This window comes from Heloderma suspectum, chromosome 1 (genome assembly GCF_057233095.1).
Source record: "Heloderma suspectum isolate Gila_16-S chromosome 1, 16-S_ref, whole genome shotgun sequence".
Lineage (NCBI taxonomy): Eukaryota > Metazoa > Chordata > Lepidosauria > Squamata > Helodermatidae > Heloderma > Heloderma suspectum.
The window spans coordinates 404,139,158-404,155,826 of record NC_139458.1 but is presented as its reverse complement, the minus strand read 5'-3'; the positions used below and the strand labels follow the sequence as shown (position 1 = coordinate 404,155,826).

Below are 16,669 nucleotides of genomic sequence, written 5' to 3'. Positions count from 1 at the left end.
CAAACATCCCTTCTCACTGTCTTTTTTACATTGGTAAATAGGCCCAGTCTTTCATCCTCTTCTTGTGAGATTTTCCATTCCTGCAATCATTGTAGTTGCTCTTCATTGCACATTTTCCTGATTTAAATTCTTCAGCTTGAGAGTCCTAAGGCAGATGCACTATTGTGTGCTTGATTATACCTATAACAGCTCTTATTGATGAAAGTGTAAAGAACAGATTCAGAAAATTCCAACCCCTCCCCAATCAGAATAATTTTGGCTTTTTTGTTGTTGTTGTTGATCATGTTTTCTAATACAGTACACCTATACGTTAAAATATTTTTATTTTCTCTGTAGGTGTTTTGATGTTGGACTGCATAGGTTTCTTATCAGGTAAGTCAATATTTGTTATTTACTGTTAGATTCTGTTGTATATCAAGGGCATTATGGCATAATTTCCATAATCCAGAGTTGGCAACTCCTGTGGTTTTGTCTTGTGTCGATGGTTTCTCCCTTAAAAAATTAAGGACATTGGGATGGATCTAGATATCTTCCCATGGAAGGGGCTGAGGGAAAGTTGACAATCCTGCCCCCTCCTCTCCCTGCAAATTTCATTCACAGAATGTAGTTTTACCTGCTTTTCTATGACCTCCTCCCAGTGGTAGAGCTAGGACTTAACGGTCTTATGGTGCAACCCTTTAGATGCCCCATGTGTATTACTTCAGCTGTGAAGTGCACAACTAACGTTTATCTTTTCCCTTCTCCCATTGCCATTCTGTGTTTATAACCGCGTCTACATTCCCAGTATGTTAGAACAATGAACACAGCAAGAACCTGTTTGCTGGCCATGATTAAAAAAGAAGAAATATTCTGAGCATGTCCCCTTTCACATTTGAAACTGAAATCTTCTCACCATCATGGTGCTATAGAATAAATAGACTTGCTTCTGTTGCCCTCATGCTGAATGCATTTAGTTGGGAATAAGGACCATTTTGGTGTAGAAAAAGCATAATATATATTTTAAAATACAAAGAATAGAATGAGAGCCTGTAACCATGTACACACCCAGCTGTATGTATAACCACCCTGTGACTATAAAATGTTTTTAAAAATTAGTACACAGAAAGGATGCTGTGGCGAACAGCGTCAGCCTCAATGGACCTGTTTCCACAGCTGCTACCACACTTTCTGGGTGGTGATTTGCGGTACCCTGGGCTGAGTGTCCCTAAGCTTTGGCCCCAGGGTCCAGCCCTAGCTGCACCAGTGTCTCTTCCCTTCCCTTCAGCTCACCATACCACAGCCTATTCCCCTCAGCAGGGTTGCTGACAGTCAAGGGACATTTTAAGAACATAAGAAGAGCCATGTTGGATCAGACCAAGGGTCCATCTAGTCCAGCATTCTGTTCACACAGTAGGACATGAGTGGAAAAGCACCATGCCAATCATGTTCCCCAGCAACTGGCATACATAGGCATACTGCCTCTGATACTAGAGGTAGCATGTAGCCATCAGGAGTAGTAGCCATTGATAGGCTTATCCGCCATGAATTTGTCTTACCCCCTTTTAAAGCCATCCAAAGTGGTGGCCATCACTGTGCCTTGTGGGAGCGAATTCCATAGTTTCACTACTTGCTGTGTGAAGAAGTACTTCCTTTTATATGTTCTGAATCTCCCACTAATCAGCTTCATGGAATGACCCTGGGAGCGAATATTGTGAGAGACGGAGAAAAATTTATCTCGTTACACTTTCTCCACACTATGCATAGTTTTGTACACCTCTATCATATCTCCCTTTGCTCACTTTTTTTCCCCAAGTTAAACATGACCTTCCTTCATAGGGGAGATGCTCCAGCCACTTGGTGAGGAGAGGATGGGATGGGAAAGTCAGTTTCCATCTGCCCTCTTCTGCAGGAAGTTATCTGGATCCAACCCTATATATCAAGAAACAATGTATAGTGATTTTGCAGCGGAATATAACTTACAACATCTACTACCAGACAGCAAATTAATTTTTAGGGCCTACAATATGATTCTCACAGCATGGTTCATTGTATCTTGTTAGATAGGCCAAAGGTGCACTGTCAGACTGTTACCATCATTCTAGTGGAATAAATGCCATGTATAAGTACCTTATAACAGACAAACTGTTTTTATTATAATAAAATAATGTGTGTCATTATTATTGGAATAGTGTAACTTTTGGGGAGGGGTTTGTCTGTAGTTAAAATGTAGACAGCTATGAAATATTTTGAAAAATATGTACGAAATGTTTCTTACTGTAAAAAAGAGAAAGGCGTAAAATATTAATATATATAGGAGAAGAAGAAAAAGAAGAAGCTATCAGTCACCTGATAGATGGTGTTACTATGCTGTTTTTGTTTAGCAACTATGTAGGATCCTCGTTTTACTGAAGTGTATAAGGCATATATTTTTGCTTTCTGCTAATGGGAAAATAGGTGATTTGCGATCTTGCTTCTCTGTGCGTTATTAAGATTAGACATACATGATAATGGGATTTGTGGGAATATTTTCATCAGGAAAGAGAAACTACTTCATATTTTCCGTATTTTGCAAAGCTAGTTTATGTTCGGTGTGACGGCTGAGTTATTCCACAGATTCATAAGCTTATACACATTTAAAAAAAGAAAAAAAAAGAACAGCAACTAGAAGAAATGAGTTCTTGAATATGTGAGATTATTTGCTCTCTTAATGCAAAATTATGGCTCCTTGGAGTCAATGGTGTACTGTGGATGGAGGGGAACAAAGTGCATGAAAAAGTGCCAGGAGGCATTTTGCATTTGAAATGATGGCTATTCTTCATATCTTTTAAAGCTGTACTAGGAAATTGCTCTTGCTACATGGGAAAAAAGAGAAACTGGTGTTCTCTGCTATACATTTCATTGTTGTCTAGTTTAGATATCCACATTCATCGTTTACAGGGTGTAATAAGTGTAATCCACTGTAGTGAGTTGGTTAGTAAGCAAAAAAGTGGACTTCACAGCATTCCGATATGCTGGTAGGTAGCCACCTGCAGATCAGTGTAGTTTAGGCTAATAATTAAGAAGCCCTTTCACACAGGCTGGTAATTCACAGCCTGCCTTGAAGCTGTTTATGCCAGCTAGATTATGTCATTTTGGACATAATGAGATAAGTTTCGCTTCCCATGCTAGATGTTGAGGCCCTGGTCTCCGATAAGGAGTGATCAATTTCCCAGTCTGTGATGCTTTGTGCATCTTTGATAAAAAGAAGTCCCCTTCTCCTGAATGTGTGTGTTTTGGCCAGTCCGCTTCTGAGAAGAGAAGCAGTGTTGCCTGTCGTCCTATAAACTAGAGGGAGGCATCTAGCAGAGAAGCTTATAAGATTCAATCCACAGGCTTTGCGCTTCAGTCTTGCTCTCAGGGGCAAGCTGATAGTGTGTGCACTATCAGCTTGGAGAACTTTTGCCAGTCCTGGGGGGACGACTTCTGGTACTCTGTAGTGGGGCCCCAGAGTACAAACAGTGTGGCAAAGAACAACTTTGTCAATGGAAGAGAGATGTGAGCTTTCTTTGCACATCTATTCTGCATCTATTTTCTGTTTTCAATCAGTAAACTGTCATCCTTTTGCACAAGTGGCTTTATTTCATCTTGATAATCAAAAGAATCTACTTTGACTGAGACCTGATACAACCAGAACCCCAGATCAATACATCCACCACAATGAAATGGAGGATTGTTGGGTTTGATTAAAGTTGATTTGATATCTATATCTATATACAGCGCAGAGTTAAACTATGGAATTCGCTACCTCAAGATGTAGTGATGGCCACCAATTTGGATGGCTTTAAAAGGAGGTTAGATTAATACCTGGGGGAGAAGGCTATCATTGGCTACTAGTCCTGATGGCTATGTGCTACCTCCAGTACCAGAGGCAGTAAGCTTATGTACACCAGTTGCTGGGGAACATGGGCAGGAGGGTGCTCTTGCACTTGTGTCCTGCTTGTGGGTTCCTGGTCAACAGCTGCTTGGCTACTGTGTGAACAGAATGCTGGACTAGGTGGACCCTTGGTCTGATCCAGCATGGCTGTTCTTACGTTCTTATATACATCTATACATAATATGTTGCAATTTAATCAAACCTGACAATCCTCCATTTCACCACAACTAGCACCAGAGAGAGAGAGAGAGAGAGAGAGAGAGAGAGAGAGAGAAGGGGAGAGAGAGGGGAACAGTTCCATATAGGATTCCTGGAACCCTGGGGCCATAACAATAAGGTTAATCTCAGAGATGGGGGAGGCTATACTGCATCCCAGTAGTGAGGGAACATGAGATCTACGTTTTAATAAAGAAAAATGGCCGTTTTGCTGGTTACTTAAACAGGCACCTTTAGGGGCTACTGGAACAAAGGAAGGGGGTGGGGAAGAAAGCAGGAGTGGATTTTTATACATGGAGGAAAAGGATTGTAGTCTCGGCTCTTATAATGAAAATTATGTGGTCAAAGACAACCTCCTGATAAATTCTAAGTGTGTAAAGGGGCAGGAGTCTGCAGTTATTCAGTAATAAGGGAACGGTGCTGATCAGAGACACTCTCTTTATTTAACTGTTATTTCGGGCTTCAGAATGCTGTTCCATAGATTCACTGACTGATCTGGGATTGGTCACTTATTGCTGTTCTTTGGTATTCCTCAGCTATAAAGTATATCCTCTAAATCAATATCCTCTAAATCAGGGGTGGGCAACTTCCAGGGGTTGGGGAGCCTCATCCCCCTTCCAAACCCACCAGTTGCTGCACCTGACCCCTGCTCAATGTCAGGAAAAATTCCAGCAATTTTGCAGGGAAACAAGGTGGGTGGGGAGCACATGCTTTGTTTTTAAGCAGAGTCATGCTTCTGGGAGCACAATTCTGCTTGCAAAAAAGGTGCATGTTCCTCACGCACCTTGTTTCCCTGCAAAAGGGCTGCAGTTTCTGCTGCCAGTGCAATTTCGGCAGCCTCAGCAGGGGCTGCAAAAATGGCTATGGGTGGCTGCATGTTGCTCAGCCATGCTTTGAACTGTAGAAATACATGCTTTCAGCTCTGTTGTGCCTCTTCAGAGGACGGTCAGGAGCCTCCTGAGCCAAATGTCCCCAGGGAACAAGTCACTTTAGGGGATCCTGGAGCTGACCAAGAAGGTCCTGGGCCCTCAGGACAGAAGGCTTCAGATCTCCCCCCTCGAAAGGTGGACAGTTCTGCTTCGAAATCAGAGGGGGGTGCTGAGCCATCACCCAGCCCCTGAGAACATTGGTGCCTGAATGTACAGGCTCAGACTATGGCCAGGTGAAGGAGTGCCCTCTTGCAGAAAAACACTCCTCAAGAGTAAAGGCCTCTTCACGAGAACGGATTTTGCCTCAGGGCCTGTGATGAACTGCAGCTGAGCCCTGGGTGGGTCTCTGGAAGCTCAGGCTGCATAAGCCTTTAGTTCCAATCTAGTCATTGCTAGAACAATGTCTTACTACCAGCTCCAGTGCTTTGTACTCTTGTTTCCCTGATCTTGCTTTCTGACTGAACCACCATGCTACTGACCTTTGGGCTCCAGCATGTTTCATTTCATCTACATTTATTATATTTCTGTACTGCACCATAGCTGAAGCTCTCTGTCAAATGATGGGGCCATACATGTTCTCATTGCTGTACCTTGGAGTTGTAAATACTGATTGCCAATGAACATGAAATTGTTGCAAGTGAGTACCAACTTAGCCAGGGAGGTTAAAACTGGGTTCACTGGAGTTTTCGCTGTTTGAGAACTATGTTAAGGTCATGGGGCCATCTTTGTGGGGTATGTTAGTCTATAAAGAAGTAACATCAAAGGTTGTGATTATGGTGTCACTGTTAAACCGACATTCCTCATTTAGTCTTTCAATTTTCATAAGGAAATCTGTAGTGTTCTTAATATATGAAGGGAGTTTATGGACTAGTGGTTGAATTATAGACTCAGTATATAGTGAAATTCTTTCAGTGACAGTATTGTTGCATGAAACAATATGTCATCCTGGGTTGTTGTTTTTATGGATCTTTGCTAGCATGCAAAATCTTCCTGCTGTAAGGGAGGGGTTAATTAAAAGGTCAACAATTTCTTTGTCCTGTAAGTTTTCATGCATGAATTTATGGATTATGCTGCCAATTTTTTTCATTTAGGTCAGCTGTGATATCATGATCAAGGAGTTTGTATTGCTGCCATTTAGCTGTCTCAGACCTTCAGAAATATGATCCTCAGTCTTCATCACAACCACAGCTCCTCCTTTATCAGATGGTTTTATGACTATGTCCTTTCTAATTTGAAGTTGGTTGAGGGCCTCTTTTCTCTTCTTAACCCACTAGTCCATAAAGTTCCTTCATATGTTAAGGACACTACAGGACATTAATTCTCCACCTGGCATTCAGAGAACCACCCAATTTGTGTAAAGTGTTAGTTAAAGCAACACTTAAACAAGGTTTTTGCAACCCAGGATCACGCCAGTGTAAATCAGCACATTTCATTACCTGCAGTTACCTCCAAGAAACCACTTCTTTTAGAAGCACAGTTATGAACAAAATGTATTGCTTTAGACAATCAGTGACATGCACTTCCACTACTGTGATTTATTTAACTGAATGCAAAAAAGATGGATGTCATTTGAAAAAAGTAGGAAAAACTACAGCGGACTCAAGAACAAGATTCTGTAACCACAAATTTTCAATTCTTACCAAAAAACTAGAGCAGCCTGTTGCAAGGCATTTGAACTCACCTGCACATAGTCTCTTCAAATGGAAGCAACTGTAAATCTGAGAAAGGCCACTGACATGCTTGATAGAAAGGAAAACTTCTGGATCTACAGACTCAGAACTCTTAGCCTTAATCTGGAGGACAATTCATTAGCTTTATGCCAGTTGTACCTCTGTTTTTTTCCCTTAGGAATTTTCATCCCACAGCATTCCAAACTGCCACTCTTGGTATCCATTTAAGTCACAGCTACTGATGAGGGAGGAAGCCAAAATGTTTAGCTCTGAATATATTTTGAAATTACTCTTTTGTTCGTCTGTCTATTTTATGTATATTTAACTTAAGACTGACTGCATCCATAGTGGATCCAGAGCCTCCTTTTTGCTTTGCTGTTGTGCCACTTTATACTGTGCCCCCTCTCTCTATGTAATAGATTGACACAGCTTCCTGCATTTTTGTTTTTACTTTCCTTGGGGGCATGGCTATGGGGCTGTCACAATGAGCTCCTGCACTTGAGAATTTACGACAACGCTACTGGGAGCCAGTTCAACACATTCATTTAGAATCCTAGAATAGTAGGGTTGGAAGGGGTCTAGAAGACCATCGAGTCCAATCCCCTTCTCAGTGCAGGAATCCAAGTCAGAGCATCCCTGACAGATGGCTGTCCAGCCTCATCTTGAATGCCTCCAGCGTGGAAGAGCCCACCACCTCCCTAGGGAATTGGTTCCATTGTCGTATTGCCCTGACAGTCAGGAAGTTTTTCCTGATGTTCAGCCATAATCTGCCTTCCTGTAACTTGAGGCCATTATTCCATGCTCTGCACTCTGAGATGATCGAGAAGAGATCCTGGCCTTCCTCTCTGTGACAACCTTTCAAGTACTTGAAGAGCACTATCATATCTCCCCTCAGTCTTGTCTTCCCAAGTGATCAGCCGTGGAAGAAGGATTAAGCCGCTAATCCTGTTAAGTAGTGCTGCTAGCAGTACTTGCTGTTTGTTGCTCCTCTCGTGGCAGGTCACTGAAAGCCTGTTCCACTAAAAAAATCTTGCAGAAGATAGATTAGGCTTGCTCTTTAGCCCCATTCTCACCTCCACTGCACACATATACTGAACATTAGGAGAGGAGTGAGCTTGTGCTTGTCGCACACCCTCCTGGCCTCCATGCATTCAATGGAAGTTGTTGTTGTTGTTGTTGTTGTGTCCAGTCGTGTCCGACTCTTTGTGACCCCATGGACCATAGCACGCCAGGCCTTCCTGTCCTCCGCTTTCTCCCGGAGCGTGCTCAAGTCCATATTCATTGCATCAGTGATGCTATCTAGCCATCTCATCCTCAGCCGTCCCCTTCTCCTTTTGCCTTCAGTCTTTCCCAGCATCAGGGTCTTTTCCAGAGAGTTTTCTTTTCGCATTAGGTGGCCAAAATATTTGAGCTTCAGCTTCAGTATCTGTCCTTCCAATGAGCACTCAGGGTTGATTTCCTTTAGGATGGACTGATTTGACCTCCTTGCAGTCCAGGGAACTCGTAAGAGTCTTCTCCAGCACCACAGTTCGAAAGCATCAATTCTTCGGTGCTCAGCCTTCCTTATAGTCCAGCTCTCACAGCCATACATTACTACTGGGAAAACCATAGCTTTGATTATGCGGACCTTTGTCAGCAAGGTGATGTCTCTGCTTCTTACTATGCTGTCTAGGTTTGCCATAGCTTTCCTCCCAAGGAGCAAGCATCTTTTAATTTCATGGCTACAGTCACTGTCTGTGGTGATCTTGGAGCCCAAGAAAATAAAATTTGTCACTGCTTCCATTTCTTCCCCTTCCATATACCAGGAAGTGATGGGACCAGATGCCGTGATCTTCATTTTTTTAATGTTGAGTTTCAAACCAGCGTTTGCACTCGCCTCTTTCACCCTCAACAAGAGGCTCTTTAGATCCTCTTCGCTTTCTGCCACTAGGGTGGTATCATCTGCGTATCTGAGGTTGTTGATAATTCTCCCGGCAATCTTAATTCCGACCTGTGATTCATCCAACCCGGTGTTTCTCATGATGTACTCTGCATATAAGTTAAATAAGCAGGGTGACAATATGCAGCCTTGTCGTACTCCTTTCCCAATTTTGAACCAATCCGGTTGTTCCATGTCTGGTTCTTACTGTTGCTTCTTGGCCCTCGTACAGGTTTCTCAGGAGACAGGTAAGGTGGTCTGGTACTCCCATCTCTTTTAAAATTTGCCAGTTTGTTGTGATCCACACAATCAAAGGCTTTAGCGTAGTCGATGAAGCAGAAAGAGACGTTTTTCTGGAATTCTCTTGCTTTCTCCATGATCCAGCGAAAGTTGGCGATTTGATCTCTAGTTCCTCTGCCTCTTCGAAACCCAGCTTGTACTTCCGGTAGTTCTCGGTTCGCATACTGCTGAAGCCTAGCTTGTAGGATTTTGAGCATCACCTCGCTGGCATGTGAAATGAGCGCAATGGTACGGTAGTTTGAACACTCTTTGGCGTTGCCCTTCTTTGGAACTGGAATGTAAACTGACCTTTTCCAGTCTTGTGGCTACTGTTGAGTGTTCCAAATGTGTTGGCATATTGAGTGTAGCACTTTAACAGCATCATCTTTTAGGATTTTAAATAGCTCAGCTGGAATACTGTCATCTCCGCTAGCTTTGTTGTTACTAATGCTTCCTAAGGTCCACTTGACTTCACTCTCTAGGATGTCCGGCTCAAGTTAAGTGACTGCACTATCATGGCTATCAGGGACATTCAGATCTTTCCTGTATAGTTCTTCTGTGTATTCTTGCCACCTCTTCTTAATTTCACCTGCTTCTGTTAGGTCCCTGCCTTCTTTGTCCTTTATCATGCCCGTCTGCACAAAACGTTCCCTTGAGATCTCCGATTTTCTTGAAGAGATCTCTAGTCTTTCCCATTCTGTTGTTTTCCTCGATTTCTTTGCATTGTTCATTTAAGAAGGCCTTCTTGTCCCTCCCTGCTATTCTCTGGAACTCCGCATTCAGTTGGATATATCTTCCCCTTTCTCCCTTGCTTTTTGCTTCCCTTCTTTCCTCAGCTACTTGTAAAGCCTCCTCAGACAGCCACTTTGCTTTCTTGCATTTCTTTTTCTTTGGGATGGATTGAGTTGCTGCCTCCTGAACAATATTACAGACCTCCGTCCATAGTTCCTCAGGCACTCTGTCTATCAGGTCTAATCCCTGAAATCTGTTCGTCACCTCCACTGTATATTCAGAAGGGATATGATTGAGGTCATACCTGAATGGTTTAGTGGCTTTCCCTACGTTCTTCAATTTAAGCCGAAATTTTGCAAGAAGCAGCTCATGATCTGAGCCACAGTCAGCTCCAGGTCTTGTTTTGACTGACTGTATAGAGCTTCTCCATCTTTGGCTGCAAAGGACATAATCAATCTGATTTCGATATTGACCATCTGGTGATGTCCATGTGTAGAGTCGCCTCTTGTGCTGTTGGAAAAGAGTGTTTGCTATGATCAGCGTGTTCTTTTGTTGTTGTTGTTGTTCAGTCGTTCAGTCGTGTCCGACTCTTCGTGACCCCATGGACCATAGCACGCCAGGCCTTCCTGTCCTGCGCTCTCTCCCGGAGTGTGCTCAAGTTCATATTCATTGCATCCGTGATGCTATCTAGCCATCTCATCCTCTGCCGTCCCCTTCTCCTTTTGCCTTCAGTCTTTCCCAGCATCAGGGTCTTTTCCAGGGAGTTTTCTCTTCGCATTAGGTGGCCAAAATATTGGAGCTTCAGCTTCAGTATCTGTCCTTCCAATGAGCACTCAGGGTTGATTTCCTTTAGGATGGACTGATTTGACCTCCTTGCAGTCCAGGGGACTCGTAAGAGTCTTCTCCAGCACCACAGTTCGAAAGCATCAATTCTTCGGCGCTCAGCCTTCCTTATAGTCCAGCTCTCACAGCCATACATTACTACTGGGAAAACCATAGCTTTGATTAGACGGACCTTTGTCGGCAAGGTGATGTCTCTGCTTCTTACTATGCTGTCTAGGTTTGCCATAGCTTTCCTCCCAAGGAGCAAGCGTCTTTTAATTTCATGGCTACAGTCACCGTCTGCGGTGATCTTGGAACCCAAGAAAGTAAAATCTGTCACTGCTTCCATTTCTTCCCCTTCTATATGCCAGGAAGTGATGGGGCCAGATGCCATGATCTTAGTTTTTTTCATGTTGAGTTTCAAACCAGCTTTTGCACTCTCCTCTTTCACCCTCAACAAGAGGCTCTTTAGATCCTCTTCGCTTTCTGCCATTAGGGTGGTATCGTCTGCATATCGGAGGTTGTTGATAATTCTCCCAGCAATCTTAATTCCGACCTCTGATTCATCCAACCCGGCATTTCTCATGATGTACTCTGCATATAAGTTAAATAAGCAGGGTGACAATATGCAGCCTTGTCGTACTCCTTTCCCAATTTTGAACCAATCGGTTGTTCCATGTCCGGTTCTTACTGTTGCTTCTTGACCCTTGTACAGGTTTCTCAGGAGACAGGTAAGGTGGTCTGGTACTCCCATCACTTTCAGAATTTGCCACAGTTTGTTGTGATCCACACAATCAAAGGCTTTAGCGTAGTCAATGAAGCAGAAATAGATGTTTTTCTGGAATTCTCTTGCTTTCTCCATGATGCAGCGAATGTTGGCGATTTGATCTCTAGTTCCTCTGCCTCTTCGAAACCCAGCTTGTACTTCCGGTAGTTCTCGGTTCGCATACTGCTGAAGCCTAGCTTGTAGGATTTTGAGCATCACCTTGCTGGCATGTGAAATGAGCGCAATTGTGCGGTAGTTTGAACACTCTTTGGCGTTGCCCTTCTTTGGAATTGGAATGTAAACTGACCTTTTCCAGTCTTGTGGCCACTGTTGAGTGTTCCAGATTTGTTGGCATATTGAATGCAGCACTTTAACAGCATCATCTTTTAGGATTTTAAATAGCTCGGCTGGAATACTGTCATCTCCGCTAGCTTTGTTGTTACTAATGCTTCCTAAGGCCCACTTGACTTCACTCTCGAGGATGTCCGGCTCAAGTTCAGTGACCGCACTATCATGGCTATCAGGGACATTAAGATCTTTCCTGTATAGTTCTTCTGTGTATTCTTGCCACCTCTTCTTAATCTCATCTGCTTCTGTTAGGTCCCTGCCTTCTTTGTCCTTTATCATGCCCGTCTTTGCACAAAATGTTCCCTTGAGATCTCCAATTTTCTTGAAGAGATCTCTAGTCTTTCCCATTCTGTTGTTTTCCTCGATTTCTTTGCATTGTTCATTTAAGAAGGCCTTCTTGTCTCTCCTTGCTATTCTCTGGAACTCTGCATTCAGTTGGATATATCTTCCCCTTTCTCCTTGCTTTTCGCTTCCCTTCTTTCCTCAGCTACTTGTAAAGCCTCATCAGACAGCCACTTGGCTTTCTTGCATTTCTTTTTCTTTGGGATGGATTTAGTTGCTGCCTCCTGGACAATGTTATGGACCTTCGTCCACAGTTCCTCAGGCACTCTGTCTATCAGGTCTAATCCCTTAAATCTATTTGTCACCTCCACTGTATATTCATACGGGATATGATTTAGGTCATACCTGAATGGTTTAGTGGTTTTTATTTTATTTATTTAATTATTTATTTATTTTATTGCATTTATACCCCGCCTTTTTTCCTCTTGCAAGGAACCCAAGGCGGCTTACATTATCATCCTCCTCTCCATTTTATCCTCACAACAACAACCCTGTGAGGTGGGTTGGGCTGAGAGTCTGTGACTGGCCCAAAGTCACCCAGTGAGCTTCCATGGACGAGTGGGGACTAGAACCCAGATCTCCCAGCTCCTAGTCCAACACTCTTGCCACTACACCACACTGGCTCTCTATTTTCCCTACATTCTTCAATTTAAGCTGAAATTTTGCAACAAGAAGGTCATGATCTGAGCCACAGTCAGCTCCAGGTCTTGTTTTTACTGACTGTATAGAGCTTCTCCATCTTTGGCGGCAAAGTACATAATCAATCTGATTTTGATATTGACCGTCTGGTGATGTCCATGTGTAGAGTCGCCTCTTGTGCTGTTGGAAAAGCGTGTTTGCTATGATCAGCGTGTTCTCTTGGCAAAACTCTATTAGCCTTTGTCCTGCTTCATTTTGTACACCAAGGCCATGCTTGCCTGTTATCCCGGTGATTTCTTGACTTCCTACTTTAGCATTCCAATCCCCTATGATGAAGAGGACATCTTTTTTTGGTGTTAGTTCTAGAAGGTGTTGTAGGTCTTCATAGAACCGATCAACCTCAGCTTCTTCGGCCTCAGTGGTTGGGGCATAGACTTGAATTACTGTGATGTTGAATGGTTTGCCTTGGATTTGTACTGAGATCATTCTATCGTTTTTGAGATTGTACCCCAGTACTGCTTTTCCCACCCTTTTATTGAAAGGGTGGGAAACTCCCTTCATTTCTTCTAAGGGATTCTTTCCCACAGTAGTAGATATAATGGTCACCTGAATTAAATTCACCCATGCCTGTGCATTTTAGTTCACTGATTCCCAAGATGTTGATGTTCAATCTTGCCATCTCATGTTTGACCACCTCCAGCTTACCTTGATTCATTGACCTTACATTCCAGGTTCCTAAATAATATTGTTCTTTACAGCATCGGATTTTCTTTTCACCACCAGACACATCCACAGCTGAGTGTCCGTTTGGCTTTGGCCCAGCCGCTTCACTCTTTCTGGCGCTACTTGGAAATACCCTCTGCTCTTCCCTAGTAGTATATTGGACACCTTCCGACCTGAGGGGCTTATCTTCCGGAGTCATCTCTTTTAGCCTTGTGATACGTTCCATGGGGTTTTCTTGGCAAGAATGCTGGAGTGGGTTGCCATTTCCTTCTCCAGTCCACATTTTGTCAGAACTCTCCACCATGACCTGTCCGTCTTGGGTGGCCCTGCACAGCATAGCTTATGGCTTCACTGAGTTACGCAAGCCCCTTCGCCACAACAAGGCAGTGATCCATGAAGGGGTCAGTGGAAGATAGGCTCTGCCATATGATTGGGAGTGCTATATGTCCAGGGTCCCTGATGGTGAGTAAAGAGCCAGTGACCACAGTATTGTCTCAGTAAGAGCTTGAAGCTCTAAATCACCCTTCCCCAATCTGGTGCCCTTCAGATGTTTTGGACTTCAGCTCCCAACAGTGATCAGGTATGGTGGGAGTTGTAGTCCAAAATATCTGGAGAGAACCAGATTGGGGAAGGGTAGTCTAAATTATTTCTGTTGTTTGAAATATTTATTACAGTTCTTCATGCTCTCACAAGTAACTTGTTTTTAGTCCCATTGACTGGGACAAATGGCACATGGTGGTTTTAATATACAGTATTTAATGTTTTAGTGGATTATTTTCTCATCTGGTCTCCCATCCAGGTTACTGGTCAGATCCACACCCACTTAGCTTCAGCCGTGTTCAGCAGGCATTGGGTGTTCCCAAATAATTCACTGGTTCCAATTGTTTTCTTTTATGTTGACAGTCGTTTTAAGGATCATGTGCTTTTTTTGTGGTCACATCTATTTCTTTTCTTTTAATAACATCAAACAGAAGAGAATTTGGCTTAGCATCATCATTTTTGTTCCACAAGAATATAGCACATGTATGTGAAGGTAGGATTTGGCCTGAAAAAAAAGGAGGCTACGTAGAGGTTTGGTGTTTTTCCTCCTCATTGAAACCAAAAGATACAAAGCGGAGTATGTTCCGGCCTAGTTATCCTTTGTTGTCATTCTTTGTGTCTGGGATTGGCACTCCCACAGGGTCCTGCCTATTCCAGTACAACCCAAAGACTAACAGATAATGAACCATCTGTTGGGTTGCTAAGTGCTTTGTGTCTGGAACTGGCAAAAGTAGTGGGGAGGGAGCTGCTGGTTAGTCAGCGCTGTCGACTCCTGCCTCATCGGAAAATGATATGGTGGCGAATACAGCATAGTGAAACACTAAAGTATATCCCTGCGAGATTATGGAGAAAGCATTCATGCTTCCCCGCCCCTCTTCCGTCACCATTTTAAAGGATCTGTGTACTTGCAGTTTCACTATACTTCCTGGCTGAATTCAGACAATCCCCCAACTCATGGTTTGAAGGATTGGGAATGGGCCATGAGTGTCAGCAGCCCGTCTTTCCCTCACCCCTTCCCTCTTCTCTTTGTCTGCATGGTTACTCCCTCTTACTTTGAAATCTTGGTTAGGAGAGCTCTCTCAAACTACGATTTGTCAGTTCAACAGAAAGGGCTAACTATGGTTTGCTCAAAACAGAAATTAATTGATTAAGCCATGTGGGCAGGCATGGGGAGGAAGTAGCACTCAAGTCTATGGATTGTTCCTGATTTTCCAAACAACAGTTTGGAGGACTGTATGAATTTGGTCTCTTTCAGATGTGATGCCCAAGCATGGTTCATCACTGTATGAATGTTTGAAGGACTCTCAGGCTCTCATGTGCTCACCTGCTTCCCTTTTCCCTGTTCATACTTGGCATCTTCTTTCCTTTCCTGGCTTGCTTTTTCATATGAACCATGGCTTGCTTTTTCGTCTGAAGTAGCAAATGTTGGTTTGTGCTTGCTCTGAAAACCCAAATTGGGAACCAGGATTAAGCCTATTTTTCAGTCCTAGTCTGCAGGACACGTACAGGCCATATGATGGGGAGATAGCGCGTGTGACCCAAGGTTCCTTGATGGCTTGTTTATGTAGGACTAACCCATGGCTTGGCATTATCTCTGAACTGCCTCTCTGCATTCATTAACACAGGTAAAGATTTGTGTAGTAAAAGGTGTAGAACTGGGGTCTCTGATGTGGTCACAATGGCCACCAGTGTGCCCACAGACACCTCTTTTGGAACCCACCAAGTTCTCTGCTGCTCCTGATTTTTATTTTATTAAGATTTTTTAAATGAATTTAACTGGGAGGCTGGCATGCTGCAAAGTGAAGTGCTGCCCTTCAGCACCATAGTTATTTGGGTTCAGTTTGCGTGTTTTGGAGCTCAGATGGCACCTCTGCCTTGTACTTAGGTACTTGGACAAGTTACTTTTCTTTCAGCCTCACCAGCTTGCCTTCTGGTAAATGATGTTTTGGTACCGGCCGTGCCCACCATGGTAGCTATTTTGTAAGGGCACCCACAACATTCTCAAAAATCCAGATGGGCCCACTGACTGAAAAGGTTGGAGACCCCTGGTCTAGAAATATCCAGTGTTGTAGCATCATTGAAGCAAAGTGAGTGATGTCCTGATCAGTTCCTGAATGAGAGTCTGTTGGAAGCTGCTCTGGATTTTCTGAAAAATTAATAGTGTGATATAGAAATATATAAATGAAATGTAAAAAAACCCCTAAATTATCATCTATACAATTAAGGGAGCGATCCTATGCCCCCCAGATAGCATCTGGGGGCATAGGATAGGTCAGTTTCCTGGCTCCGAGGCTGGAGATAGGACTCAAATCCTGGAGCCGGGAAACTGTGCTCCCCGCTCCCTCCCCCTCATAGCCAGCTGTCAAGGGCTCCTTGGAGGGCTCTCTCAGTCTAATCTAGTAGCCACGTCCAGACGCAGACAAAGGGATTCTTTTCAAAGCTATATTCTTCTTTTATAACTTAACAACTGTACGGGTAGCAACTAGATCTGAGCAGCAGTATCCCTATGCCCTAAGTTGGAACAGTTGGTCCCCGTTTGAAAGGCAATTACTGGCAGACCCCTGAATATAAGGACTAGGGAGAATCCCTCCCCTTTTCCCTTGGATCCTCTGGGCGCAACCGTTCTTTGAGCGCCAACCGGGCGCTATGCCTCCTTTCCGCGCTCTCCATTTGGCACTGCTCTCTGCGTCTGCGCCGCGCATCTAACCAGTTTGCTACCGGTGCTGGGTCACTCCCTGGACTGCTTTCTAATCTAGGAATGTTGGTGGGAGGAATCTCTGTCAGCTGCGGGCCCTGAGAAAAAGGGGCGCGCTCCTCTCCCAGGAGCGACTGCTCTTCCTCCGAATCAGAATT

The 16,669-nt window shown here is 43.7% G+C and overlaps 1 protein-coding gene across 4 annotated transcripts in view; it reads left to right on the top strand.

Moving 5' to 3' along the window:
• HHAT (hedgehog acyltransferase) overlaps positions 1 to 16,669 on the top strand; it is a 280,820-nt gene that overhangs the window by 101,472 nt on the left and 162,679 nt on the right. For all 4 annotated transcript variants that reach the window (XM_084828889.1, XM_084828886.1, XM_084828888.1 and 1 more), the window contains one exon: positions 337 to 372. In XM_084828889.1, coding sequence (XP_084685015.1) covers positions 337 to 372 — 36 coding nt within the window. The remainder of the gene's footprint in view (positions 1 to 336; positions 373 to 16,669) is intronic.